Consider the following 25,741-nt stretch of genomic DNA (forward strand, 5'->3'; position numbering starts at 1 on the left):
GTTTAAAAAACTTTTTTGATTATCCTAAGGTCATGAAGATATTCTGTTATTTTCTATATGTTTTACAGTTTTACTTTTAACATTTAGATCCACAACCCATCTGGAACTGATTTCATGTACAGTGTGAGGTTCAAGGTCAAGAACCATCCCCACCCCCCCAGATATCCAGTATCGTTTATTGAAAAGACTGTCTTTTCCCTACAGTTCTGCATTGCCACTTTTGTCATAAAACAAGCGTGGGTCTTTTTCTGGACTTTCTGTTCTATTCCATTGGTCTACCAAGTGCCAGTATCACACTGTCTTGATTACTAAAACTTTAAAAGTCTGGACATCTGATAGTTCGAATCTTCCGACTTCAGTCTTTTTCAAGCTTGTCTTGCTTATTCTTGGTCCTTTGGCATTTCCCCATAACTTCAGAATTAGTCTGTCAATTAAAAATCTCTTGGGATTTTGATTGGTATTATATTGAACCTATAGACCAATTTGGGAGAAATTATATCTTTGCAATACTGAATCTGTTTGTTTTTTTGGCCGCACTGTGTGGCATGCAGGATCTTAGTTCCCCGACCAGAGACCAAACCCGTGCCCCCTGCAGTGGAAGTGCTGGACCACCAGGGAAGTCCCTGTAATACTGTCTTTACATTCATGAACATGGCATACTGAGGGCATTTTCTTTCCCTTCTTTTTCTCTTATACCCAATGTCAGCAACTCTGGTTAGTTCAAAATAGATCCAGAATCTGAGTGCTTCTCACCAGCCCCCATTGGTCCAAGTAACCATCATATTTCACCTGTATTATTGCAATACAGGTAAGAAGCAACTGTCCCTCTCCATTCTATTTTCAGCAGAGCATTAAGAGTGACGTTCGTATTGTGTTGTGTTTCTATTATTGATTTGTGGGAGCTCTTTTTATTTACTTATTTATTGCCACACCAGCCGCTTGTGGGATCTTAGTTCCCTGACTAGGGACCGAACCAGGGCCCACGACACTGGAATCGCAGAGTCCTAGCCATCGGACTGCCAGGGAACTCCCTGGGAGCTCTTTTTAAATGAGATGCAAGCCCTTTGTTAGAAACGCATACTGTAAATGTTTTTTCTGACTATGATTGCCTTCTCACTTTAAGCTTCTTTTGATGAACAGAGACTTATTTTGATGGTCTAATTTCTTTATGGTTAGTGCTTTATTTTTGTTGTTTTTGTCCTAAGAAATCTTGCCTGTGCGAAGGTCACAGAAACATTTCCCTCTTGTCTTATAAGCATTATGGTTTGATTTTTTACATTAGATCTATGATCCATCTCAAACTAGTTTTTGTATCAATATATGGAATGAGGTAGGGCTTGTGACTCAATTTTTTTCTCATTTATTTATTTATGTATTTTTGCGGCACAGCATGTGGGATCTTAGTTCCCCAACCAGGGATTGAATCCTCGCCCCCTGCGTTGGAAGTTCGGAGTCTTAATCACTGGACCACCAGGGAAGTCCCAATTTTTTTCTCATTTAGACTCAGTTATTCCACCATTTCTGGAAAAGATTTTCCTGTCTCCCTTGGATTGTCTCAGTGCCTAGAATGATCTTTTTTACATGTGTCAGATCACATCACTTCTCTTTCGAAGACCTTCAGTGGTTTCCCATCTCAGAGCAAAGGCAAAAATAGGCCCCATTAAGATTCTACATGAACCAGAAACAGGTTTCCATCCTGACCTCATCTCCCACCACTCACCCCACTGCTCATTCATTCACTCACTTCCAAACACACTGACCTCCTTGCTGGTTTTTCAGTCATGCCAGACACACTTCCGTGTCAGAGGCTCTGGACAGAAAGCCCTTCTCTGATATCTGCATGACTCATTCCTTTGCTTTCCTCAGTGCTACCTTCTCAATGAGGCCTTCCTCACACTAAAGTTTCAACACCCTCCCGAACTTCCTATTCCTTTCCCTGTTTATTTTCCTCCTTAGCACATACCATTATCTAACATAGTGTGTATCCAGTTTTTCTTATTTTGTTCCCCCCACCTGAATGTAAGCTCTAAAAGCTAGGGATTGGTTTTATTCACCGCAGTCTCCCCTGCATCTAGGACAATTCCTGGCACATAGGAAGCATTAAATTTGTAAAATGAATACAAATACTGAAGCCCAGAAAGATGAAGCTACCTGCCCAAGATTACACAGGTGATGACCAACAGAACTAAAATTTAAACCCAAGCAGTCCGACTCCAGGGCTCACGCTCTTGAGAAACAGTCTCCATTACGCAGTAGGGCTCAGGATGGGCAGGGGTGCAGTGAACCTGGCAGCCCCTTCCGTCTTCTGTCTGCAGTGGAGCCAGGTCTCCCTGGCCTCAGGTCTGGCTTCAGCACCTGGGCGATGGCGGCCCTGCTCTAGAATGCTAAGGGGGCATGGCCTGGGTGCTGGTGCCCCCCAGTGGCTAGGGTGGGGAAGAACAGGCAAAGTGCAGCTTTCAGGCTGAAGGGGTGTAGGGGGTGGGGGACCTGGCTGGTTCTTGCTTCCCAGTCTCTCCCCTCGCAAAAGACACAATACAGGGTGTGGGCATAACCAGATCTTTATTTACCAGAAGGGACGGGCAGCGGGGCAGTGCAGCGTCCAAGCCCCAGACCACACATGCAGCATCCACATGCAGGAACGGCTACACAGGCTGGGGCAGGGCAAGGGGTGGGGGACTGGGACCACAGGATGCTTGGGTCCTGGGCTCTTCTGCCTCCACTGGAGCAAGGACACAGAGGACTGGGCTGCTTCCCCATGGCTGGAACCTAGTCACTCTGGCCAGGAAGGAAGCTGGCACAAGGGGTGTGGAGTCTGGCCAGTCTACAGCACTGGATTCTGTATAGGGTACCAGAGCTTTGCCCACTGGAAGGGCCCAGCCCGACACCCAGGACAGTACAGCCCTGGTAGGAAGAGGGTCTCTACACTTTCTAGTCTCCAGAAGGGCTAGATCCTGATCCCAGAAGGGCTTAGCAGAGTTGGGACCAAGCCCCACTCCACCTAGTAGGGACATGTCCATGAAGGGGACTTCCCTGAGCACAAGCAGGGGCCTCCTAAGGCAGTAGTAAACTGAGGGAGCTGCTCTACACAGGAGGCCTTCCCTCCGTGCCCCTGGGCGGGGGAGAAAGAGGTAAGGTATGAGAGCAGACCTGGGGCTGGGCACGGGGTTAGTGAATGGTGCTGGCCCTGGGCCTGCAGCCACAGATAACCTGGGCCGAGAAGGGCCAGAGTGTGCGAGGCTGGGGGCTTCCTGGGGGCAGGGACCAGGCCAGGAGAGGGCAGGGTGGCCGTCCTACCCAGAATCCCTGCACCCATGCTGAAGCTCTGGCTGGGGCCACAGGGGGGATGGACAGATGCACAGAAAACTTCAAGGCACCAGGATTCTGAGGAGCAGCAGGGCCACCCCCCAACAGACAGACAATGATTATACTCAACATCTTCAGCCTAAACTACATGACGTGTGTAGAGGATGGGAGGAGAGGGGAGAGAAAAAGACAAACAGACAAAGGAAGAAACGTACAGGAAGATAAGGGAGGAAGAGACAAACCAGACAAATGTGGCAGTGAAAATGAGGGTGTGGGGTAGAGGAGAAGAGGACGGAGACAGACAGAGACAGGGGAGAAGGGAAGACAGCCAGAGGCCTGAACACGCAGCACTCCTGGTCCCTACAAAATAAGGCACCAGAGTCAGTAACGTTCCCGTTGTCCCTGTGGTACTAAAACGGGTGCTGAAGAGGGGGCGGTGGCTGCTGAACGGTGTGAGCCTTCGGGACCTCACACCTGTGCACCGGTGGCCTTCTTGATCAGCGGTATCTGCAAGGATGGGAGATGCCATGAGGCCTTGGTTCCGGGGCCCCCAACCGACCGCTCCGCCTGGGCCAGTCCACTGGGCTGCCCAGCAACCGACCGCAGATGGCTAGACACCCACCTTAGACAGGTCCACGCCCGTGAGGGCGTGCACAGAGGCAGGCAGCTCGGCCAGCAGTCGGTTCACCTCTGAGGTCACCTTGCTGTTGTCCCCACTGAGGACCACAATCTCATCGACTTTGGTCAGGGGGGCGGAGATTTTGGCAGCAATCTAGGAGGCGGGGGGGGGGGGGCGGGGGGGGAGCTGGTTGGTACTCAGACTCCATCCACCTGCCCTGTCCAGCATCTCTCCCTCCCGTCTCTACCTCACCCAATCCCAGTGTAGCCTGGGTGGCCTTCATTTGCAATTCATGGTCAGATGGCCCAGTGGGTTAGGGATGAGCCTATGCCTGTTGTGGGGTTCTCTCCCCACTGCTGAGTACTCCCCAATTTAACCCTCCCAGCCAGCCTGTCGCTGTGTTACGGACAAAGTCCAGAGAAGTCCAGCGCTTGCCCAGCCAGTCCCAGGCTGGGGTGGGAGCCTCACCCGGGGCAGGGCCTCCAGCACCAAGGCCATCTTGGCTGCGTCCCCGTATTTCTGGTAGGCCTCAGCCTTGAGTTTCATCCGCTCAGCCTCTGCCTTGCCCATCGCCTCGATGACTGCTGCCTCCGCCTCCCCGATTCTGCGGATCTTCTCAGCCTCTGCCTGTGCCAAGAGGACCTGCTTCACCCTGGGGGAGCCCGGGTGGGCAGGATCAGTGGGAAGTGCCGGGGGCCCCTCCAGCCTTGCCTGGGGGCCAACAAACCCCGAGCCTCTGCTTTGGCAGGTGTCAGGGGTGGGGGACCCACGAGAGGGGCGTGCCCTGGCCTTCTGGATCTGGCCAAGGAGAGGGCACTGGCTCCCAGATGCAAATGAGAGAGGGGACCAAGCAGAGGTGCCCTCTGTGCCAGGCACCATACCAGGCCCTTAAACCTCCTACATCTAATTCAGTCTTCCTAACAACAATCCCGTGGGGGAGGCGGGTCACTCCTACTTCACAGTGGGGGAGAAGGGGCCCCCAAGCTCGGTCAGGAGTGGAGGGAGTGCATGGGTGGCAGAGGAGCTGGACTAATCCCCCAGCCCGGGCCCCAGTGGCACCTACTTCTCGCCCTCGGCGATCTGCTGTATGCGGTGGGCCTCGGCCTCGGCGGGGCAGCGCACTGTGGCTATGAGCTCCTTGTCTGTGCGCAGGATCTCCTGCGCCTCCACTGCAATCTGCTTCTTGCGCTGCACGACCTCAATCTCAATCTCTTCCTGCCGGATCTTCTGCTGCTCACGGGCCCCTTGTAGCTCGTAAGCTAGCTGGGCCTCAGCCGTCTGGGGCGGGAGTGTGGTCAGCGTGTCAGAGGCTGGCTGCCAAGTCCTGGGCCCTGAGCCCCAACTCGGGATGCCCTACGGCTTCTCACCTTGATGTTGACCTCCTCGCTGAAGGCTGACTTTTGCAGCTCGAAGGCTCGCTTGGAGTCGGCGATCTTGGTGTCTGCCATGAACTTCACGTCCAGCATCTCCTTCTTGCACTCGGCTTCCTGGGAGCAGGAGGGGCAGGTGCTCAGGGTCCCCTGAGCAACCGTGGTCCCACCATCCCAGAGCTCCCTGTCCCTGGGGCTGGGAAGGAAAGCCCACATACCCGGATGCCTGCATCCCTCTCAGCCTCGGCCACTCCGATGTCGGCATCTCTCTGTACCACAGCGGTCTGCGTCTTGCCCAGGGAGCTCAGATAGTCCACTTTGTCATACACGTCCTGGGGAGGGAAGGGGGAGTCATCCCTGGGAACAGTCAGAGGCATAAAGGTTCTCCTCTGGCCAAGCTCCCCACTCCCGGATGGACGCAGAGGCCACAGGCTTCCCATCACACTGCACCTTGATGGTGAAGCTGAGGATCTCGATGCCCATGCGGCCGACGTCGGGGGCTGCCACCTCCCGCACCAGCTTGGCAAACTGGTCCCGATCCTGATAGATCTGCTCCACTGTCAGGGTCCCTGAGGGCAGAAGCATCGTGGGCTGGCTCCCCAGGGGCCCAACCAGCTGGGAAAGGGAGGAGGCATGCAGGTGGAGGTCTGAGTGTAGCAGGGGTCACGCCATCAGAGCTGGGTCTTCCTTGGTTTCTTCTTAACAGTGTCTAACACTGAGCCTCCTCCTGCAGGGTCCAGGCAGGATGAGGAAAAGTGTCCCAAGCAGCACCAGGTGCCTGACCAGACTGACAACCGCTCCCCCCCTACTTCAATGCCCTCCTCTTCACTCAAGTCACCTCATGTTTTGAAAGGAAATACTTGACGGAAAAGGTATCAGCTTTTCAGCTAGAAGCATCTCAGTGGGACTGACAGACAGAACCCCCTGCTCGCCCTGTCCCCTCCCTGGCCATGGCCTGGGGACACTGTGAGGCTCCTTGAAGGCAGCAGAGGGGTCCCTGGGCTGGGCAGGGCCTCACCGAGGATGGAGCGCAGGTGCCCCTCCAGGGTCTGCAGGACGACATTCTTGATGTCCTGCACACTCTTGCCCAGGAACTGCTCGCAGGCCACGGCCAGGAGCTCCTTCTCGGTCATGATCTTCACCTGCCGGTAGTCACAGAGGCGCCTGAGCCAGGCTGGAGGGAGGCAGACGGAGGCCCCAGACCCAGGAGGATGGTGATGGTACCCCTCCCCTCCTTTTCAGGACCTGGAGGCCTAGGGGCTGGGAGGGGGTGGAGTCTGTCTGAGGCCTCCAGTGTGGAGAAGACAGGAGGAACTCATACTGAGAAGCTTCATCTTCACTGGCAGCCCCAGGCCCTGCCATGGCCTCTCTCCTGGGCATTTGGGGCTCCCCACTACCCCTCCAGTCCACTCTCTGCCCCTCAGCCTGCAGGTCTCTGCAAAAAGGAGAATGAGCAATAGGGGCACAGACAGACAGACAGACTAGGAAAGAGAGCCGGGACAGGGCAGGAGACAGGTCCGGGGTTCGCCACTGAGGGTGGGCATCCTCCTGCCTTTCTCTCCCAAGACACTAAGCCGACAACCCCCTCACCAGAGGCCTAGAACATGGCTGAACCTGCCCTGTGTGGACTTCTGGAGAGCAGGAAGCCCCTTGGCCAGGCACTGAGCTGGGAAGATAACGCGGCCTCCGACTCCAGAGCTCCCCTGCCTCACGTGGCCTCGCCCTCTGGTCCCCACCTGCAGCCCCCTACCCAGGGAACAGGGAAGGCTTGGATTCTGGGGCTTGGCATTTCTGACACCTGCAAAGAACGGGGTGGGGTTAGTGAGACAGGAGTTCTCAGCACTGGTTCTGTCCTCCGTGGGCCCGCTGGGGAGAGAAGGGGTGTCTGTTAGTCCTGCTGGGCGGCCAAGAGGCCGAGTGCGTTCCAGTGGCGATGACACTCTTGGCAGGGGGGGCGGGGGCAGGGGCGCTGGAGGGAGACTGCCCCTGGCTGCCGTCCTCTCCTCCTCCCCCCCAAACCCCAGCATGGGGACGAGGCAGCTCAACGGACATGCGCGGGGCTGCTGAGTTACTATACCTGGGCGACACCCGTCACAGTTAAAGCTACCCCCTCGGCCGTCTCTACGTCCTCGCAGCGGGGCTGCAACGTCATAATCTCTAGGGAAATCCTGCCAAGAAACGCAAAACAGGGACATGGGTCTGGGGGCCCAGGGCCTGGGGTGCGGGGAAAGAGTGCGACACCTCACTGCTCCGGCTGGGATAGGCCAGGGGTCCTGCTGCGGGGGAGGACCCTCTAAGGGGTCAGAGCTGAGAGCATGTGAGGAGGAGATGGGTGGGAAAGCAGGCGGGGGGTGGGGTGCAGAGGGCTCACAGGAAGGAGTGGAGTGTGCTACCCACGTGCACACGTGTCCTCTGCTCAGGTCAGCCTGGCTGGAGGAGTGGGAAAGGGAAGCAGAGGAGTGGGTGGTCTGGGCTGGAGGATCGGGGGTGGGCAGAGTCTACAGATGTAGTTGTGTGTGTGTCCTGGGACAGCACGTCAATGCTGGTCCTCTAGGCCGTGCTGTGCGGGCCGTCCAGGGATGCCATCACCTGTTCCCTGGGTCTGCTCACACCCTGGGATGCCCCAGGAGGCTGCTGAGAAAGCTCTGCCTTGTAGCCTGGCACGCTGGGAGTCTGCCCCCGCGAGGGAATCCCGGCCTGGTCCCTCTACCTGGCAACAGGCTAGGACTTGAAGCCCACCCGCTGGGGTTGGGGCCAGGTGGGCCAGTGGGGGAAAGGGCTGGGGTCACACTAGAGCTTCCTGGCCAAGGAGCACTAATCCTACGAAGAGCTGTTCTGCCCAGACAACCTGAGTCCTCGAGGGTCCACAGCACCCAGCTGAAAAGGGACCTGGGCATTTGCAGCCGTTTCAAGCAGAACGTGGGTTTGGAGGGAGATGAGGCTGCTCTGGAAGCGGGTCGAGAGAGGCCTGGACCCTACTCATTCCACACAAGGCGCTCTGAGCTTCTTCTCAGGCCTCTGCCCTGAAGCCTTCCCTCCTGTGGCTACAAGGGGTGGGTGCGATGGGGACAGTCCCCTTCCCATTAGGGATAACACGATGGGTGAGGAAGGGTGTGGTGGTGCAGGGGTTTTGCCTGAGAAGCTGGAAGACAATTTCATGAGAGGGAAGGGGATGGGCAAGGTGACATGTAGGTCTCTTCCAGCCTGGGGACCTGCCAGCATGCAGGCTCTGAGAAGCCAGGGGTTTTCTGATGTTCATCGCTGCCTCCTCAGTGCCTGGAGCTGACAAGGTGCTCAACAGGGAGCTGGTGAATGAAGCAATGAAGATGGGAACTTGCATGTCATGAAGAAAGCACTTGGAGCTGCTCAACGCCCTTGCTCAAGAAAGGGTTTCATAGCTACGGCTGCGTGGCAGTGAGGAGTGAGACAGCAGGTCACTTGCTTTTCCAAGTGAGATCATGAGATCGTGTTCATGGTACAGATGGGGTTCCTCTAGCACTTCTTCCCTGAAAATCCCAAAGCGCCCTCATATTGTTCTACTCGCCTTTCCAATATTCCTACAAGGCACAGGGAGGGCGTAATTCTCCCCATTTCACGGATGCGGAAGCTGAAGTCTGGTGACAAGAGATCTGCTCAAAGGTCCCTCAACACAAATTAGGGGCAGGAAATTGGGGGGCGTCAAGCGGCGGGGTGAACAGAACTCCCCCTGGGACGCATCTCCTGGCCCTGCAGGGAGGACTAGGGCTTGACACTGAGGTGTCAGCCTGGAGCAGGGGCTGGCAAGGGGCTCCGTGGTGCCTGGAGGGCTAGGACTTCTGTAGGAGTCGTTAGGCCGGAACCCTCTGCCCAGACAGCCCAGCTCTGTCACTAAAGGGCCTGTGTCTCCTGCCTCAACTTACTCCCAATTTAGGCTTGTCATCCAAGGACCCCCACTGGCAGACTTGGGCAGAGCTTCCAGAAGCCCTCGCCCTTTCCCCGCTAGCAGCCCCAGTGAGCGAGGGCAAGGGAGTTGGGGATCTGTAGGGATCCATCCTGCCACCCAGAGCAGCAGAGGTGGGAGCAGAGGGGAGAGAGGCACACTCTCAGAAGTGGAGTCCATCCGGCGCCTGCCTGCCAGGCCCCGCAGGGCAGGAAGAGAGAAGGTTAGACACAGAGGAGGGAAGCAGGTGGGTTATTACCTGTGCAACCCCTGTTACGAATAGCGGGACCCCCTCCGACGTCTCAATATTCTCACAGCGACACAGGATGGTCATAACCTCCAGAGACAGTCTGAGGAGCAGCCAGGGGGTGGGGAGAGGTAGGGACAGGAAGGGGTAGGAGGGGACACAGCAAACACACACAGTGGTTACCAGACAAGCACCCAAAGCCTGACGCCTGGGGGGTGGGGCGGGGCTGCTCTTAGCACTTCAGCTCCCCCCGCTGCCAGCTCAGCCTAGGGCCGTAGGGGGACAGAGACACCCCCTTGCTGGCCTGAGGCCTCTGGGTCTCTTCTCTAGCCCCCATACCCTTCCAGTGAGGAGCTACTGGGCTGGAGGAAAAGTCGGCCAATGCCCTGGGCCTGTGACCTGAGGTTGGGAGGCCTGTGCATAGGGCACCTGGGTTACCCACCACCTCACTTTCCCAGGAGATTCCCGGCACAATCTGCGAGACAGCCTCAGCTCCACCCTCCGGACACAGGCTAACCTGTGTTTCCAGAATTGGCGGGGGAGGCCACTCTGGGGATTAATGAGCCACAGAAAATACTGAATCCTGCTGGGGGCACAAACCCTCAAGGCCTGTGCTTCATATCACTAAGAAGGCAATTTAGGGCCAGAAAAGCCCCCTCCCTCGATTTTCGGATTTTCTGATCAGGGGGAAGGGTGTGTCAAGGAAGGCTGGGGCAGAAAGTGCGCCCCTGCCAGGATATTCACAGGAACAACAACTGGGAGACAACGGAGTCGTTCACTTTGGAATTTCTAGAGTGGGGCACAGCACAGAGTCACGGCAAAGGAAACCAAGTGCTTCAAAGCTACCTGGCCCCCCCAGCTGGGCCTTCCTAGGGCAGCGTGTGTGAGAGTGTGTGCAGGGTGCTGGGCCAGGCGGAGGCCAGGCTGTGGACAGCATGGAAGGTTCCTTACACCAGAGGAAGGGAGGAGGGAGGCTGAGGTGACGGAGCAGAAGCAGGTGGACTGGGGGGACGGGAAGCAGTAGGCAATGTGGATCCCCCAACTCTACTCTCGCAGTGCCAGCCCTGGGGACTCCAGCCATGCAGATGTGCAAAGGTTGCCTTCACTTGAGCCCCTAAAAATAGCACCCTTGGGTCTGCGAGGACTCTAGACCCAGCTCAGACAGGAATCCACCAAGCTCTCTTTTGGGGAAGGAGGAGAGAGGGAGACAGGAAAGAGGGAGGAGGGAGGGAGTAAGGGAGCGAAGGAGGGAGGCTGCAGCTCAGATGCCAGAGGTGGAGGAATCACTCGGGCAAGGGAGAGAGAGCTGCCCACATCAGGGCCTCAGGATAGGACAGGATGTGGCAGCAAAGTGCAGCAGGAGGAACTTCCCTGATTCTGGAGAAGAATGGCTGACACCAAGGGGGGTGACATGTAGGATGGCTGTGGAAAGTATCTCAAAAGGGAGGCTGGGCTAGAAACCTCTACTCTGACCTGAGAGGCTCCTGCCAGCCTAGGGAAATAAAGGCCCCAACTTGTGGAGATATCCCCCAAGCAGGCTAGGGGCTGGGTAAGGGGCTGCCCCAAACAGGGCCCAGGAACGGGAGCGGCTGCAGGCTCAGACTACCCAGCAAGTGGGACCAGAGGGAGGATGCTGAGCCTGGATGTGGGAGATCAGTTTCCTAGGATGAGGACAAGGGCCCCCACCCCTCACTTCCAAGCCTGCTGTCAGAGGAGCTTGGCCCTCCTGTCTTGGGGCTCTGCTCCCTGGAGCAAGAAGACAGAGCGGGGACCATGGATGTGGAGAAAGGGCTGCTGGGTGTTGCCCCAGCAGTGGATGCCCGGGCAGGACAGGTCTCTGGGCAAATGGCAAACTCTCTCGGCATGGCTGTATGTCGAGGTGTCTTGACAAGATACTCTGTCGCCCCATGGCGGGTGGGGTGGGGTGACAGTGTCCCTGCGGAGGGCACCTCAGGGCTTCTGACAGGCCAACTGGCCCCCTCAGGAGTGCTTAGGATCCGCCTGAGAGGACGCTGTGACCAGTACTGATTACTCTCTGACACTTTTGGCCTTGGGCCAGAAAAGTCCCCCGGGATCCCTCAACTCAGGCAGGGCCAGGTGCGGGGAGAGATGGAACAGTGGAGGGGGTTAGTGAGAAATCAGTGAAGTTTAAAAGCGGTGACATGCTTCCCATGCCCCTGACACTAGCCAACACCCTCGGACTCCCTGAAGCCCCAAGCACTAGCAGCTCAGTGTGGCCATGGGGCATCTCTCTGCTGACTGGTGGGGCTGGGGTCCAGGAAGGGGATTTCACTGGAATCTCTGCTGCTTCCCCTTCAGATGACCCCCACCGCCGCCAACATGCCCGCACTTTCGCAGCTCTTCTGCCTGTGTTGCCTGGGTCCTGGCCTGGAAGAATCTGGGCCCCTCGCCTGATCTCCCATAGTCAGGAAGGGGTGCTGGTGGAGAGGTGGCCGGGCCTTATCTCCTCCTGGGTGGGCAGTGAGGGGGCAGGAGAGGCCCAGGCCAAGTCCACCCCTGCGGCAGGCTCTGGGAAAGCCAGCAGGTAGAGCCTGACGGTGGGCCCTCTGGGGAGCTGAAACCTCCCTTCCCCGAGTAAGTCTCTCCAGACTGATTTAGGAGGTCCAGAGCCGTCTTGCCCGGCCCCAGAGCCAATTCCTTAGATCCCTACCCCTTGTCTTTAACACGCTGCTGTCAGAGCCCCTTCAGACTATATATCCATTCTCTGCCATTTAGGCCCTGCCTGCATTGTCCCAGGGCCTGCACAGGTGAGGGTTTGTGTAAGGGGTCCCTTCAGCCCTTCTTCCCTTCTTAGACCCACTCCAAACAGGTGTGTAATTAAGGCTTCGCGAATAACTCTGAGCTAGAATCAGGGCATTAGCATTCTGCTTGAATTCTCTGGGACAGAAGTGATGCCCTCAATGGAAAAAAGCACACCCACCAAGGAGGAGGTGCCCACAGACAGACCTCCTGCATCCCTGTGTAACCCATTTCATCTGCTTCTTAGGAGGTCCCGCCCCCCAGAGTGGAAGGCAGCAAGTGGTAGACGCTCTAGCTGACCTGTGGGGTGAAGGGGGTAAGGATGGAAACCCTTTTCTCCCTTGCCCACCAGGATGCCCGGTTTGCTGGCCCCCAGGCCCTTACCTCTGAGTGTCGGAGATACACCACCAGGCCCAGGCCCAGCCGCCAAACACATACTGTTTATAGTCAGAACCGCAACAGCCCCCTGGAGAGCAAAGCAAACCACTGCTGGTCAGTCAGTTCTTGGGTCTGTCTACCCTCCATGCCGCCAACAGCAGCTCTGGGCCTTCGCCTGCTCTGACACTTGACAACTCCCACTGCTGGGTGCCAGGTGCTGAGGTTACAAATAAATGGAAGGTATGCCCTGAAGGGCCTTGGGATCTAGTTTGGTAGACAGGCAATTTGCATAGAAAGGAGGGTAGCCAATGAGTAGTTCAGAATGTAAGTGCTTTCAGAGAACAGATGAGAGGTCAGTGGGCAGGAGTGAATGGAAAAGCTTCCATCTTTGATTCAACCATCCATTCAGCAAACAAATATTTTTTCATGCTAGGGAAACAGAGATGAAGATAAAATTCCTATCTTAAAAGAGGTGAGACTAGGAGGAGGGACCTTTTCCTGGGATGATGGTCATACTATGCGATTCGCCTGTTATCAGAGTGAGTGCAGTCACAGAGGGAATGCAGGTGGGAGGCTAACGGAAGACAGACTCTGAGCCAAGGTTGGGGCCTTGCTCGTGTCCAACAGTGAGGCTGGTTCTCTACTCCCAGGGGTTCAGAGTGAATTCGTTCTTCTTGTGGGAGTGGATGGGGAAGGCAAGGCCTCATAACAGAGCCCAACTCATGGTACCAACTGGAAAAGAGAAAGGGAAAAGGCCTAAAAAGGAAGTGATTCCTGGAAAAACTGTGTATCAACTAAATAGCATGTTGAACCTGGCCACGACCTGATTCATGCCGTGGACACGTACGGCAGCTCTCTATACAGAAACGAGAAAAATCATTTCTTGAAATTCTTGTCACAAACCCTTCTGCTGATGCCAAAATTACTCAACAAGTTCAAGAAAACTCAGTAAAAGCAAGAGGGGCTGTTCACTTGCAGTGCAGACATGTTCAGAAACAGACGATTCAAAGGAAACGTAATGGGGAAAATGCCAGTGGGTGTCATCATTTCCTCGTTCACAAACGGGTTTTCAGGAAAGCCTTAGGGTGTTTGCCTCCCATGGTCAAAGGTCAGGGCCAGTGTCTCTCAGGCCCCTTGGGAGGGGACAAGGCAGGGTGGAGGGGCAGAGGGCAAATCATGGAGTGTCTTAGGTATCAGGCTCTGTGTGTGTGTGTGTGTGTGTGTGTGTGTGTGTGTGTGTGTGTGTGTGTGTGTGTGTGTGTGTGTGTGTCTGAGTGATGGGGGAGTCATTTAAGCTAAGGAGCAACAGTTACATTTGCATTTTAGAAACACCACTTTGCAGTGGGAGGAAGATACCTGGGTCAGGGAGGCTGGGTAGAAGCAGCCTCTTGCAGTGACCCAGGCCAGACCTAGGGGTTCACGTGGGGGGATGACTTCTAGAGTAGTCTTGTCCAGGAGAACTTCCTTCGAGAGCAGAAATGCTCCCCAGCTGTGCTGTGCAACAAAGCACCTACTAGGGACACTTGTTACTGAGCACTTGAAATGTGGCGGGTGTAACGAAGGAACTGCATTTTAATTTAATTCACTTAAATTTAAGTGGCCACCTGTGGCTTGTGGCTACCATATCGGACACTGCAGGTTTAGAGCCTGGGTTTGGGTGGGTGGTCAGGCCGACAACCGAGCAGAGACAATAGAGAGAACCACGAACCAGAGACAAGTTTTAAACAGGCGGAGGCAAAGGAACAAGGACCCCGCAGGAGCGTCGGGCCTGCCGAGTCAGAGGGCCGGTGTCTGGCACTGCCCACTGGGCGGCCAGCCCTGTGTCCTGGTCTGCTCTATGCACAGGGTGTGAGCAGCCGAGCCCGAGGCCCAGGGGCCAGGAGCAGCCCCGCAGCGTGCACAGGGGCAGGAAGGGGTCTTAGGTCCTGGAGATACGGGTTCTCGGGGCCGCTGCTCAAGGTAAGGCGCTGCAGCCTTCTCTGCCCTGGGGACAGGGTAAGGGAAGCCGCTAAGGACAAGCAGTCAACTTGAAACCCAAACCATCTCGGGATCCAGTGAAACCGGAAGAGGGTCCAAAACCACAGCTTGTTCCACTTCTTCTGGCCTGGTCGGGGCTGGGGCACAGCTTCCTTGCTGTGGTAGCCTCCTGCAGTGACCCAGGCCAGACCTAGGGGTTCATGTCCGGAGATAACTTCTAGAGTAGCCATCACTTCCTCATTCCTCACCGCCCCCACCCCCCACCCCGGGGACTTCTCAGTGTGCTGTGGGAGGGGTGGTGGTAGTGGCGCGGGGCGGGATGGGGGTGGGGGAGCCCAGGGTGGCTGTCCACCCTTTACCTTTAATTCATTCTCTGACCTTGGGAGCAGGCTGTCTCGGCCCAAGCTGGGCCTCAGCCAAGGGCAACATGGCCAGGTTCCCAGGGGTAGCGACAACAGGAAGCTGGGACTGCCAGGCTGTCCCGCCCCCAGCAGCCTCCTCCCCTGGAAGGCATCTTCCTCCCCCCAGCTTCCTGGTCACATTGAGCACCACTCCCAAAAGAGGACGCTTAGGTGGCCCCTCCTTGACCTCCCCAGTTCTCACTGTCTCCAGACCCGGAAGTTTCTCCTAATGTTAGCTCACTTTTTCTAACTCAACCTGCTTTCCTTTGCTCTGTCCTCAACCAAGCTGAAAAATCAAACAATATCCCATGATGACCTCCGTCCTACTCTTAGCCCTCCCCAAACACAGGCGCCAGTCCACCCTCTCAGGAACACTCCTTTCCCTTCCTGCCCCTCTTCCACCCTTTTCTTCCTACTAGTCAAGAAGACCATCTACAACTCTACAAGCGGGATTTTTCTTTTTTTGGTGGTGCTGCGTGACTTGTGGGATTTCAGTTCCCTGACCAGGGATTGAACCCAGGCCATAGCAGTGAAAGCGCCGAATCCTAACCAGTAGACCACCAGGGACCTCCCATACAAGGGGGATTTCTTCAGTCGAAATCCCCCTTAGTAGTCTGGTAATGGCCAAATGTTCATAAATGCATAAAATAAGATACAGAAGAAACAAATTAAAGTTATCAAAATGTTAAAACCACCAAATGTGTGATATAGTAATATGTGCTCTGTGTAATACATTAAATAATAAGATCTCGTGGTAGATATTTTAACAACTGGCTTAATTTCAAAGTAGTGATGAGCGTAAACGGTTCTTACGGTACCTGCAACAAAGGCAGAATGGTAGGAAAATACCTGCTAATACTATCATGGATTGTTGCGGACGTTAATAATCGTAAGAAACGCTAAATATCAGTTTAGGTTAGTGTGAATAAAAATGTACTATTCTCCCCTCATCCAAATACGAAGACCTCTACATTCTATCCACAAACTCCAGGCTAAGAACTTCTGACCTACTGTAGAGAAGAGAGAAGGTGTATGGAATTTGGATTCCCCTTTTAAACTCCCAAAAGCGGAAACAGAGGAAAAAATTTTACATTACAGAATGAAGGAGGGGGGTTACACAAGAAGAAGAACCTCCAGACTTTTCAAGTGGAAAAGATGACCATGAAATCTATCAACATCCTCCTTCTGAAAGTAGGCTGTGTGAGATGCCCCTGGACTTAGATGCAGGCCCAAGTAATGGGGCGGGGGGGGGGGCGCCGGGCTGGGAGTCCACGTGCTAGAGAGAGCCACAGCTCAGCTGGATCATCTCAAATCTGAAGGTAATATTATGCCAGGCATTCTCTCTCTCTCTCTCTCTCTCTCTCTCTCTCCTCTTCCACCCTCCCTTGACTCCAGTCCTCTTAATTCTCAGCATGGCCTCCTCTCCGCACCCCTAAAACAGCTTCGAAGCTAGCACTGCCTTGGCCTCTGGCCAGAGGACCGGGTTCCTGGCAACTGGAAGGCACAGAGCAGCCCATCTCAGGGGTTCCTCTTGCCCCTCAGTCTCAAGGATCTCCACAAAGACAGGACTGGACCTTTTGTCTCCTCAGGATTAGGAGATCCAGTGAAACCGGAAGAGTGGCTCCCCCACCCCCATCCTGCCCCGCGCCACTAGGATTCTAGAGAGAAATCCCACAAGAAAAACCAAGTGCAATGCAGATTTGGGTTTCTAAAAACCTTCTTTAGGAGTGGTGGCTGGGAGACTGGCCCAGTTTTTACAGAGGAGCAGGTTTGGCCTCAGTGCTCTCTGGGGGTCTCCCTGGTGACCCCAAGGCTATCTTTTCTGGTTTTCAGGGAAGTGAAGGATCTTAGTTCCCCAACCAGGGATCGAACTCGGGCCCCCTGCAGTGGAAGGATGGAGCCATAACCACTGGACCACCAGGGAATTCCTAGGGAAGTGAAGGATCTTAATTCTCCCACTGGAGTAAGGTGCTAGTTAGGGAGACTGGGGATTTCCCATCCCAGGGGAGAGATGGATTTTGAGATCCAAACTGAGCCAGAGGCCATGTTCTGGGGTGAAAGTGCCCAATGGATTCATCACGCCTCTCAAAGGTGGGCAGCTACAAGCCCCGGCCCAGCCCACCCTCTCCTGTTCATTCTGCAGCCGGCCCTAACAACTCTGCACAGGCGGAGAAGCCACACTGACAGTGGGAAGATATGAGGGATTCCTGCAGCTACAGGCCTCCAAGCTGTCAGGAAACACAGCCTCTCCCCAGCACCCGTGCCAGGGGCTGCACGAATTGGTGGCTTGAAAGGCTTCTGCCACTTCCCAAGATACCCAAACATACAATTTAAATAGCAGCCTTAAGGCAAGATATCTCTCCCCTCCCCAATACTGCAGTCCCCCAGCCCCACCTAAGCTCACAGAAATTCTGGAGCCTGCAGCATTTTGCAACCAGAGCAACACAGAGCCAGGTTTCTGTAGAGGCCGCACCCGCGTCCCTGGGGCGGGCAGTGCCAGTTAACCCCAGCAAACCCAGCCTGCTGGGAATTAACGGGTCTGTGCCCAGAGCCCAAGGATTCATGCCCAGGGTCCCTCCCCAGACGTGCACCTGCGACCCAACCCCCGTCCCAGGCGCTGACATCCGGCCAGACTGTTCCCGGAACCCCAAGGCTTCAGTTCGGGATCCCCTAGGCCACAGGGGAGACCCTGTCAGGGGAGGAAGCAGAGAAAGGAGGGAATAAACACGGTTAAACATTCAGGGCGGGGGAGACCCTGGCCCGTGCCCTAGGGCGCAGAGCACGGCAAATGGGAGTACTGGGGGGAGGGTTCCTCCTGGAAGGGGTCTCAGGTGCGGCCCGGAACGCCGTAGGCTCAGGCCCCACCCCCGGAGCCCTTCCCCGGCCTGGCCCCTCCCCGCTCGCTCCCCAGCCCGGCCCCCGCCCTCCCAGGCACAGCCCCCGCCCCAAACACCCTCCAGGCCCTGGGTGTCCCAGACCCACCTCCCTCGCTCGCTGCCCGCTCACCTGAAACCACCAGCGCCTCGTTGGGCCCCACCGTGTGGCAATTGCCCATGGCGCCGGCGGGACGGAGGGCCCTCGGGGGGCGCAGAGACCTGGACAACAGCAGCCGGCCCGCAACCCGCGCCCGCCCGCACCGCCGGCCGCGCCCAGCCTATCCCGCCACCCCCAGCGGCCGCCCGCCCGCGCCCCTCCGCGGCCGCGGCCCCACCGGAAGTGTGGCGGCGGAAGGCGGGGCCGGCGTGTCGAGGGAAGCTGCCAGAGCTCAAGCCGCGGCGGTCAACACGCTTTATGGCACGGGGTCGCCATAGCGGGGCCCAGCCCTCAAAGGCGTCCCTCCACTCCCGCCGGGCGCCTCGATAACAACCGCCCTGCCCTTTCTCACCTCCCAGCACCCACCTTACAGCGGCCGGCCCTGGAGTCAGCCCGCCGGGGTTCCAATTTCAGCCCCTGCTCTTACTAGCTGGGAGACCTTGGGCGAGTCCCTTACCTGGCTGCCTAATCCCGCCTCTGGAAAAAGGGGATAATGCAACTACCTAGCTACACGGTCGAAAAGGGCCCGGCTGAGTAATTCTCAGTGTTGGCAGTGCATCAGATCACAAATTCCCAGGCCCTCATCCAGGGCTGATCAGCATTCCTGAGGGCAGGGCCTGGAAAATACGAAATTCAAATTCCTGAGAAGCCGCATCTGGCACACTACGCCCCACCTCTCAATCTGGGGCTACGGTCACTCTCAGGAAGAAATCATCACCCTTTATTTCCTTCCATCAGGAAACGAGCTGTCCAGGATGTAGCTTGAAGCCCCAGAAGGTAACCATGGAGGTAAAAATTGCAACCCTCTCAATGCCCAGTGCGTGGCCTGGCACACAGCTAAGGTTTTCAAGGCCCACCAAGTGCCCTGGAAAGCTTCCCGGCCTGGGGGTTAGGAGGTTTGGAGCTCAGGTTCAGCTTTAACCAGAATTCGGCGCATGACCTTAGACAAGTCTGGTGAACTCTGAGGGCTGGGGTAGAGTTCAGAAGCCGTGGGCTCCTCAGGGTGGGGGCTGCTCGGAGAATATGGGTCTTCAGGCTGGGGATCTTCATCAGATTCGGCACCCTCGCCAGGCCCAAGCCCGGCTAGCCTTTTGCTGGCCTCCCATAGCCGGCGAGCTGCCCGGTCGTCTCTTGCAGCTGGGGGAACCTCCTCCACATGGCAGTTGGCAAAGTATCTCCCACTGAGGGGCTCAATGCCCTCCTGCAGAGCGCAGTACAGGGGGGTCTGGGCACCCCCTCGTGGTGCCCGCAGCACCAGCCAAGCCACTGGGCGCAAAAGTGGGCGGAGCCATCCAGGAACGTGGCGCAGGAACAGCTCCGAGTTCACTGGCCCTGTGGACAGGAAGAAAGGAAGGAAGGAGCAGGGAGGACGGTGGGTGAGGGCCCAGGGTAAAAGCAGCAAGAATAGGGCTACAAGGGAGTGGGGAACAGAGTCCAGTTCCAGGGAAACCAAGGTAGTATTTACCCGGTAGTATTTAGGGCCCCGACAAGGTGACCTCACTCGTTTCTAACAGCAAGCTCCTCTTCTCCATCCAAACTCCTTATATATCCTCATCTTCCAGATTTTGCTCAGGCTGTGTCCCCATCCTGGAACAATTCTGTCTCTCTCCACCTTTTCTACTAGCTCATCTTTTTTCCTATTCCTTTGTTTAATCAGCAAACATTTATTAACACCTGTAGTAGACCAGACACTGTTTCGGATGTTAGAGGCATGGAGTGTAATAATGGTTATCTATAATTATTATTGTCACATTATAGTTACTAATGAGCCTTAGGCAATGATTATCTAATATGCAGTATGGTAATACGGGTGGGGCAAATCTTGTTATCCTGGAAACTGTTCCCTAAAGGCAGGGATGGGTCTTAGTCATCAGTAAAATCACTCAGACTGTAAGACAAAATGCTTCCAGTGGACCCGCAGACCCCGGATGACCCAGCCCATCTCTATTCCTCATCTCTTGCCACTCTCTCCGCTCTCACTCTGTTCCAACCATACCAGGCTCCCTGTTCTTTCTCAAGCACACCAGGCACTTCTGCCTCAGGGCCCTTGCACTCGCTATTTACTCTGTTCTTTAACTCTTCTCCTCAGAAAACCTCATGCCTCATTCTCTCATCTCCTTCAGGCCTCTACTCAAATGTTACCTTTTCAGATACATCTTCCTTGACTGCCATAGATAAAAATAGCACTCCCTGGGCTCCCCTGGTGGCGCAGTGGTTGAGAGTCCGCCTGCCGATGCAGGGGACACGGGTTCGTGCCCCGGTCGGGGAAGATCCCACATGCCGCGGAGCGGCTGGGCCCGTGAGCCATGGCCAATGAGCCTGCGCGTCCGGAGCCTGTGCTCCGCAACGGGAGAGGCCACAACAGTGAAAGGCCCACGTATCGCAAAAAAAAAAAAAAAAAAGCACTCCCTGACATTTCTTTTTCTTGTGCCAACCCTGTCATTTCTTAGTCCCCTTACCCTGTTTTATCTTGCCCCGTAGCACTTTATCACCACCTGTCACCATATATATTTATTTATTAGCTGTCTCCCCCTTCTCTAAAGTAGAATGTAAACTCTACAAGGATAAGGTCTTTGTTTTGTTCACTGCTACATCCCCTGCATTGAGATTAATGCCTGGAACATAGTAGGTACTCAGTAAATGCTCCCGGAATGAATAATTATTAGCTAACATCATCATTATCATCATGTTACAGTCAGTTCAGTCATGTGGATGGCTCCTTGGGGTGAGAACCTAGGCCTTATTCATTGCCATACCCTACCTAGCAGTCAGCGTCCAAGTTTGTGGTGTGAGAGGAAAAACCCAGACAAGGAGAGCCTAGCTTCAAGATCAGCAAGGAACAGTTCTCTCCTTGGACCAGACTTCCTTCCTACCCTGAGATTCTGTGGCTCAGTGAGAGGTTGGGGGAGCATGGGATGGGGGCGAGGATGGGAGAGGGGGAATCAAAACAAAGCAGAGCAGCCAGAGAGCCAAGTCTCACCTGGGTGGGCTGCATAGCAGGTGATGCCAGTGCCCTCAAGCTGAGTGGCGAGCTCCCTGGCAAACAATACATTGGCCAGCTTGCTGTCGGCATATGCCCGCAGCTCCTGCCGCCAGCCCACCACTGGGCAGTCCAGGCGTGTGAAGTCGAGGCGGCCTCGACGGTGGGCGGCTGAGGATACCACCACCACGCGGCTGGGGGCGCATGTCTTCAGCCGGGGCAGCAGCAGGTGTGTCAGCAGGAAGGGGCCGATGTGGTTCACTCGCAACAGCAGGTTAAAGGACTCCCGGGTTCGGCCACAGGAACTGATCCCTGGGGCAGGGGCTAGGTGTGAGCAACTGCTCCAGAGGGATTCCTGGAGGCCTCGGTGTCCCCCACGTGAGATGGTGGTAGGGGGCATCCTTCCCACACGTCCCCTGGCAAAGCCTGGCTGGAGGGGTCGGCTGCCCCCTGGCCACCCGCCGCCCCCCTGCAGGGCCTGCTGCCCCTCACCGGCATTGTGGATGAGGATGTCCAGCCGTGGCTCAGAGCTCAGGAAGGCAGTGGCAAAGGCCCTCACGGAGGCCAGACTGGCCAAGTCCAAGGCCATGAAGATGACCTCATTGTTCCCACTCTCCTGTGGAGTGGCAAGGGCTGGGCTGTCATATGCACCCTTCTCTTCTTCCCCCTCCCCAGGCACCAAATTCTGAGAGTTCAACTCCTACTACTACTAAGATCCGCCCCTAGGCGTTAGAATATAGTGGATAAGTGTGTGAACACTGGATGCAAATCTTGACTTTGCCTATTACCAGAGTGAGACCTTGGGCAAGATGCTTAATCTTTCTGAGCCTTAGTTCTCTGTAAAGTGGGAATAATAATAATAGTACCTGTCTCAGAGCTATTGTGAGGATTAAATGAGTTAATCTATGTAAAATCTTTAGAACAGAGCCTGGCACGCACTCGTGCAAGTTATTATTATTAATATTATCATACCCTCTGCCCATTATTGTTTACCCTAAACGCTACAACAGACTTCTCACTGGTGTCCTCCAACCCACTCTTACCCCCTCCAAACCAGACGCCACACGGCCACCAAGGGGTTCATTCCAAAAGGCTATTCTGACAGTCCAGACCCTGTGGAAGACCTTTCACTGCATCTCCACTGCCCATTCTATAAAATCTGATCTTAGTAGGGTCTGTAAGGGCCCTCGGAACCTGGCCCTGGCTCAGAGTGTTCAGCCCCTTCATTTTGCCTCTTTTCCTCATACTCTGTGTTCCAGCCTCATTAAACCTTTTAATCGGTTTCTTAAATCAGACCAATTAATTTGCCTCAGGGCCTTTGCGTATGCTGTTCCCTCTGCTTTTCCCTTTCCGACTCTTTCATTAATGTAACTTCTACCGGTCCTTAAATGTCTTAGAATAGCAATTAATTCCTTCAGGTCTGGTGCCCTTTTTTTTTTTTTTTTCTGGTGCCCTTTTGCTGTGTGACCAGAAGACCTGTGCACCCCCTCTTCTGCACTTGGCGAACCGAGCCGCACTCTCCTTTCAGGGGCTGCGTTTCCTCCAAACCCGCCCCGAGCTGCTCTGCTCACCCCTGTGTCCCAGGTGTGACTGTCCTCTGTTCACGGTCCCGCCGGGCCCCGCCCGCCCTCACCTGGCGGAGGTCGAAGGCGGCCGCCTCCCCGCGCTCCCGGCTCCGGCAGGCTAGAACCACGCGCGCTCCCCGGCGCGCCAGCTCCAGCGCCGTCATCTTCCCGATGCCGCTGTTGGCGCCTGCGGAGGGCGGGCGGGAACCGAACTGAGCCCGCGGGCCACCGCCCCCTCCGTCCCGGCCTCCCCGCCCCCTGCCCGCCAGCCGGCACTCACCCGTGACCACGGCCGTGCGGCCCCGCAGGCTGGCGATGCCGCGGCACGGCGGCGCCTTCACCAGGTTGTAATAGACTAGCACGTAGGCGCCCAGCAGCAACCCCACGCTCAGCAGCAGCGCCTCCATGCCGGCCGCGCCTCCGGGCTCCCGCTCAGGCTTCCAGCCGCCCTGGATCGCCGCCTGGAGGCTGCGGGATCGCCCCGCACGGGCCTGGAAGGGCGACAGGCGCTCTTCGGCCTCGCGAAGGCGAAGGCGGAGGCGGAGGCTGAGGTGGACGGGGGCGGGAGGCAGGGCAGGGGGTGTGTGTGCGTGCGTGTGCGCGTGGGCCCTGGGAGCGCCCCCTAGGCGTGCGTCTGCGTCCTCTGGGTGTGTGCTGGTGCGAAAACCTAGGTGCATGTGTGCGCTTGGGCCCTGGGAGCGCCTTCTACGTATGTACATGAATCCCTAGGGAGGGCGTGAATGACTTTTTGGTGTGTAATGTGCCCATGGATCCTGGGATCGCCCTTTAGGTTGTGTGCGTGCCTCTGGATCCTGTGTGTGTGTGCCCATGTGAGCACCTTGTAGGTGTGTGTATCTGTGGGCCTCGAGACCCTCCAGGTGTGTGCATGCATCTGTAGTCTGTCAGTGGGTGCTTGAGTGACCGTCTTCGTATGTACCTGTACTTTGTTCCGGGCTCTGGAGCAGCAGGGGCTAAGCAGATGTGAGAGCCCTCTGGGTGTCAGTAAATAGCAATCCTTCCCATCTGGAGAGGAGTGGGTACATGAATGCTGCTGTGTCTGAGAGTGGGTCCAGTCCTGGATGCTCTGCTCTCAGTAGACACAAGCCCGTCAATTCCTAATCCTCATATTCAGCCCTCAGCTTCTGGGATTCTTCCCAAAGAGGCCAGAGGTGGCACAGTGTGTTCAGGGTGGCACCATCAGTTAAGGGCTGTCAGGAGTCACTCATTCATTAGCTGTCTATCTCCCTGCCTCCCCCACCCCTCCATTTCTGAAGGGAAGCAGGAAGAGAGTGTAAAATCTGTTATCTGACCTTCAGGAGGCAATTTGTCTCTGAAATTCTCACAGGTGGTAGAAATAGGTAAAGAAGCACCATCACTGAATGGAAGTGATTATGATGGCAAAGTGGGTGGGGACAGCTAGGGAGGCATGGGTAAGGGTATTCCTGGCCAGGTGACTTGCCAGGAGAAAGGAGAAAAAACTCTAGTACAATTTAGCACCCATTGTTTGGCACTTATGGCATGCCCGGCAGTGCAGTTAGCCTTGGAAATACCGAGCAGAATAATGTTTTTGTCCTTAAGGAGTTCAAGAGGCCCATTAGGGTAGGGGTAGGAGAGTGGCGGAGACACAGCTAGACAAGTAGGCGGAAGCCAGGGCCAGACCTCACATTCCATGGGGAAGTTTCCTATTTAGCTGCACTGTGGATTCAGTGTTCAAGTGTTGACACTGTGGGATGAGGCTAGGGATGGAATATTAATGAAATTAATGGATGCACTCTCCACCCCCGCCAAGGCAAAATCCTGATATGCGAACAGGTACCACCCACTCTAACAGTGCTGGCATACACACAGATGTGTTCTTTAAGGAGTAGGAGAGGGTCTTCAGGAAAAACTTCTCAGATAAAGTTTCTTAGGTAAGTGTACGAGGAGGAAGAAATAGTTTGGTTTAAAAAGAGGGTGCTTGGGGGCCTTAGAATTAAGGTAATGGGTAGAATCATCTTCTGATGAGGAACTACAGTTGTAAAGTTGTGATCGCAAGTCACGTTACTTGTGGCACGGCTGAGTCTAGAGATTGGATTTCTCCTTTTTCATGTTCTCCAGACATTCGAATCAAAATTCCGCACTAGATTCTAAGCTCCAAGAGGCAGGGGCCACATCGGCCCTGGTGATTGCTCACGGCAAGTGACCTAGACCAAGACCAAGGCCTGGCAAAGGGCGGAACTGGAGGAACTCGAGTGATACTTGAATATATTAATGAATGCCTCCATGCCCAGCTAAGGGCTCCAGGCGGAAAAAAACAAAACCAGGTGTTATGACTTCCCCCAGAATAGGTGGATAAAATATGATAGCAAACAACTGGAACCAAAGGCAGCCCCAACTCGTTGGGTTAAAGCTTCTAGACCAGAATGCAGAGGTCTCATGCCATCTTCTATTTTAATGTCTTGCTTTTGGAGCCAGGAGGAGCAGCGATCTGCACTCTTGGATTCTTGCAGAATCTGATCGTGTCAAATGATCAAGCCCTCTGAACTCCCTCAAGTCACCCACAAAGCCACAGAACAGCCCCCCTTTACAGCTGCACCCATCCCCTCCCATTTCCCCCTCCCACCTTAGGTGCACTTTTCTCCAGCGCCTCCCCTCTCCTGACTTTCCTTGGGGACTAAGCATCTGGGAGTGAGGCTTGTTCAATGAGGCTGTGGGACCAGGGCCTCAGGGAGGGTCCCCTCTAAGGGTGATGACAGGTAGGACAGACAGGCAGAAAACATAATTTGAAGTATTTTTGTTTTTTTATATACAGAATACAGGAAAGTTTCTGTAAAGTCTAAAACATTACAATTACTATGTACATCGGTACTAGTTGTCGGGGTGGAAGGAAGAGGAGAGAAGTGGCAGGAGAACAAAAAAAGGAGACAGAACAGGTTTACGACAAAAACGCTTTTGCTACAATAGACAATTTGAAGAAAACGCTCTACCACATGTAGTACTGTACAGTTTTAAAAAACATTGAAAAAATGTCATCACTAGATGTATTTACACAAAATCCAAATACACTTTTCCTTATTTGAAATAAAATAGATGGACAGCCAGAAAAAGAATTCATTTCTCATTTGTCCATAATACACAGTAGCTACCTGTAGTGCAACCGCTGCAGAAAGGGAAAATAACCTGGAGGGTGGGAACCATGGAAGGAGGGTG

The 25,741-nt window shown here is 55.2% G+C and overlaps 2 protein-coding genes across 4 annotated transcripts; both read right to left on the reverse strand.

Annotated features, from left to right (window-relative positions):
- Positions 1-2,575: 2,575 nt before the first annotated feature.
- On the reverse strand, positions 2,576-18,166 carry FLOT2 (flotillin 2). Of its 3 annotated transcripts, none has more exons than XM_082860626.1 (11): positions 17,981-18,166; positions 12,603-12,684; positions 7,370-7,460; positions 6,311-6,434; positions 5,743-5,861; positions 5,511-5,624; positions 5,290-5,409; positions 4,986-5,200; positions 4,391-4,574; positions 3,926-4,075; positions 2,576-3,810 (listed from the first exon to the last, which is right to left on the reverse strand). In XM_082860626.1, the coding sequence occupies exons 1-11, from the start codon at positions 18,027-18,029 to the stop codon at positions 3,772-3,774; spliced, it is 1,287 nt and encodes a 428-aa protein (XP_082716752.1). In that variant the 5' UTR covers positions 18,030-18,166; the 3' UTR covers positions 2,576-3,771. The 3 variants fall into 3 exon arrangements, with proteins under 3 accessions (XP_082716752.1, XP_082716753.1, XP_082716754.1); XM_082860627.1 differs by lacking the exon at positions 7,370-7,460 and adding an exon at positions 9,471-9,561; XM_082860628.1 differs by lacking the exons at positions 7,370-7,460; positions 17,981-18,166.
- A 597-nt stretch (positions 18,167-18,763) lies between these two features.
- DHRS13 (dehydrogenase/reductase 13) lies at positions 18,764-22,972 on the reverse strand. Its single transcript, XM_082860837.1, has 5 exons — positions 22,833-22,972; positions 22,621-22,739; positions 21,480-21,603; positions 20,988-21,299; positions 18,764-19,339 (listed from the first exon to the last, which is right to left on the reverse strand). Exons 1-5 carry the CDS (start codon positions 22,957-22,959, stop codon positions 18,897-18,899), a joined length of 1,125 nt encoding a protein of 374 aa, XP_082716963.1. The 5' UTR covers positions 22,960-22,972; the 3' UTR covers positions 18,764-18,896.
- Positions 22,973-25,741: the final 2,769 nt, after the last annotated feature.

This window comes from Leucopleurus acutus (assembly GCF_964270905.1).
Source record: "Leucopleurus acutus genome assembly, chromosome: 19".
Classification (NCBI taxonomy): Eukaryota; Metazoa; Chordata; class Mammalia; order Artiodactyla; family Delphinidae; genus Leucopleurus; species Leucopleurus acutus.

What these genes read in the sequence shown, in the direction of transcription:
- DHRS13 (XM_082860837.1), bottom strand. Translation starts at nt 22,959, where the DNA reads ATGGAGGCGCTGCTGCTGAGCGTGGGGTTGCTGCTGGGCGCCTACGTG. An exon ending in CATCCTCATCCACAATGCCG is followed by an intron (nt 21,300 to 21,479) that starts GTGAGGGGCAGC and finishes CCCCTGCCCCAG; the next exon opens with GGATCAGTTCCTGTGGCCGA. An exon ending in CTGCTATGCAGCCCACCCAG is followed by an intron (nt 19,340 to 20,987) that starts GTGAGACTTGGC and finishes TCCTGTCCACAG; the next exon opens with GGCCAGTGAACTCGGAGCTG.
- FLOT2 (XM_082860626.1), bottom strand. Translation starts at nt 18,029, where the DNA reads ATGGGCAATTGCCACACGGTGGGGCCCAACGAGGCGCTGGTGGTTTCA. An exon ending in CTGTGACGGGTGTCGCCCAG is followed by an intron (nt 6,435 to 7,369) that starts GTATAGTAACTC and finishes GACTACCGGCAG; the next exon opens with GTGAAGATCATGACCGAGAA. An exon ending in CAGATCGCCGAGGGCGAGAA is followed by an intron (nt 4,575 to 4,985) that starts GTAGGTGCCACT and finishes GGGCTCCCCCAG; the next exon opens with GGTGAAGCAGGTCCTCTTGG.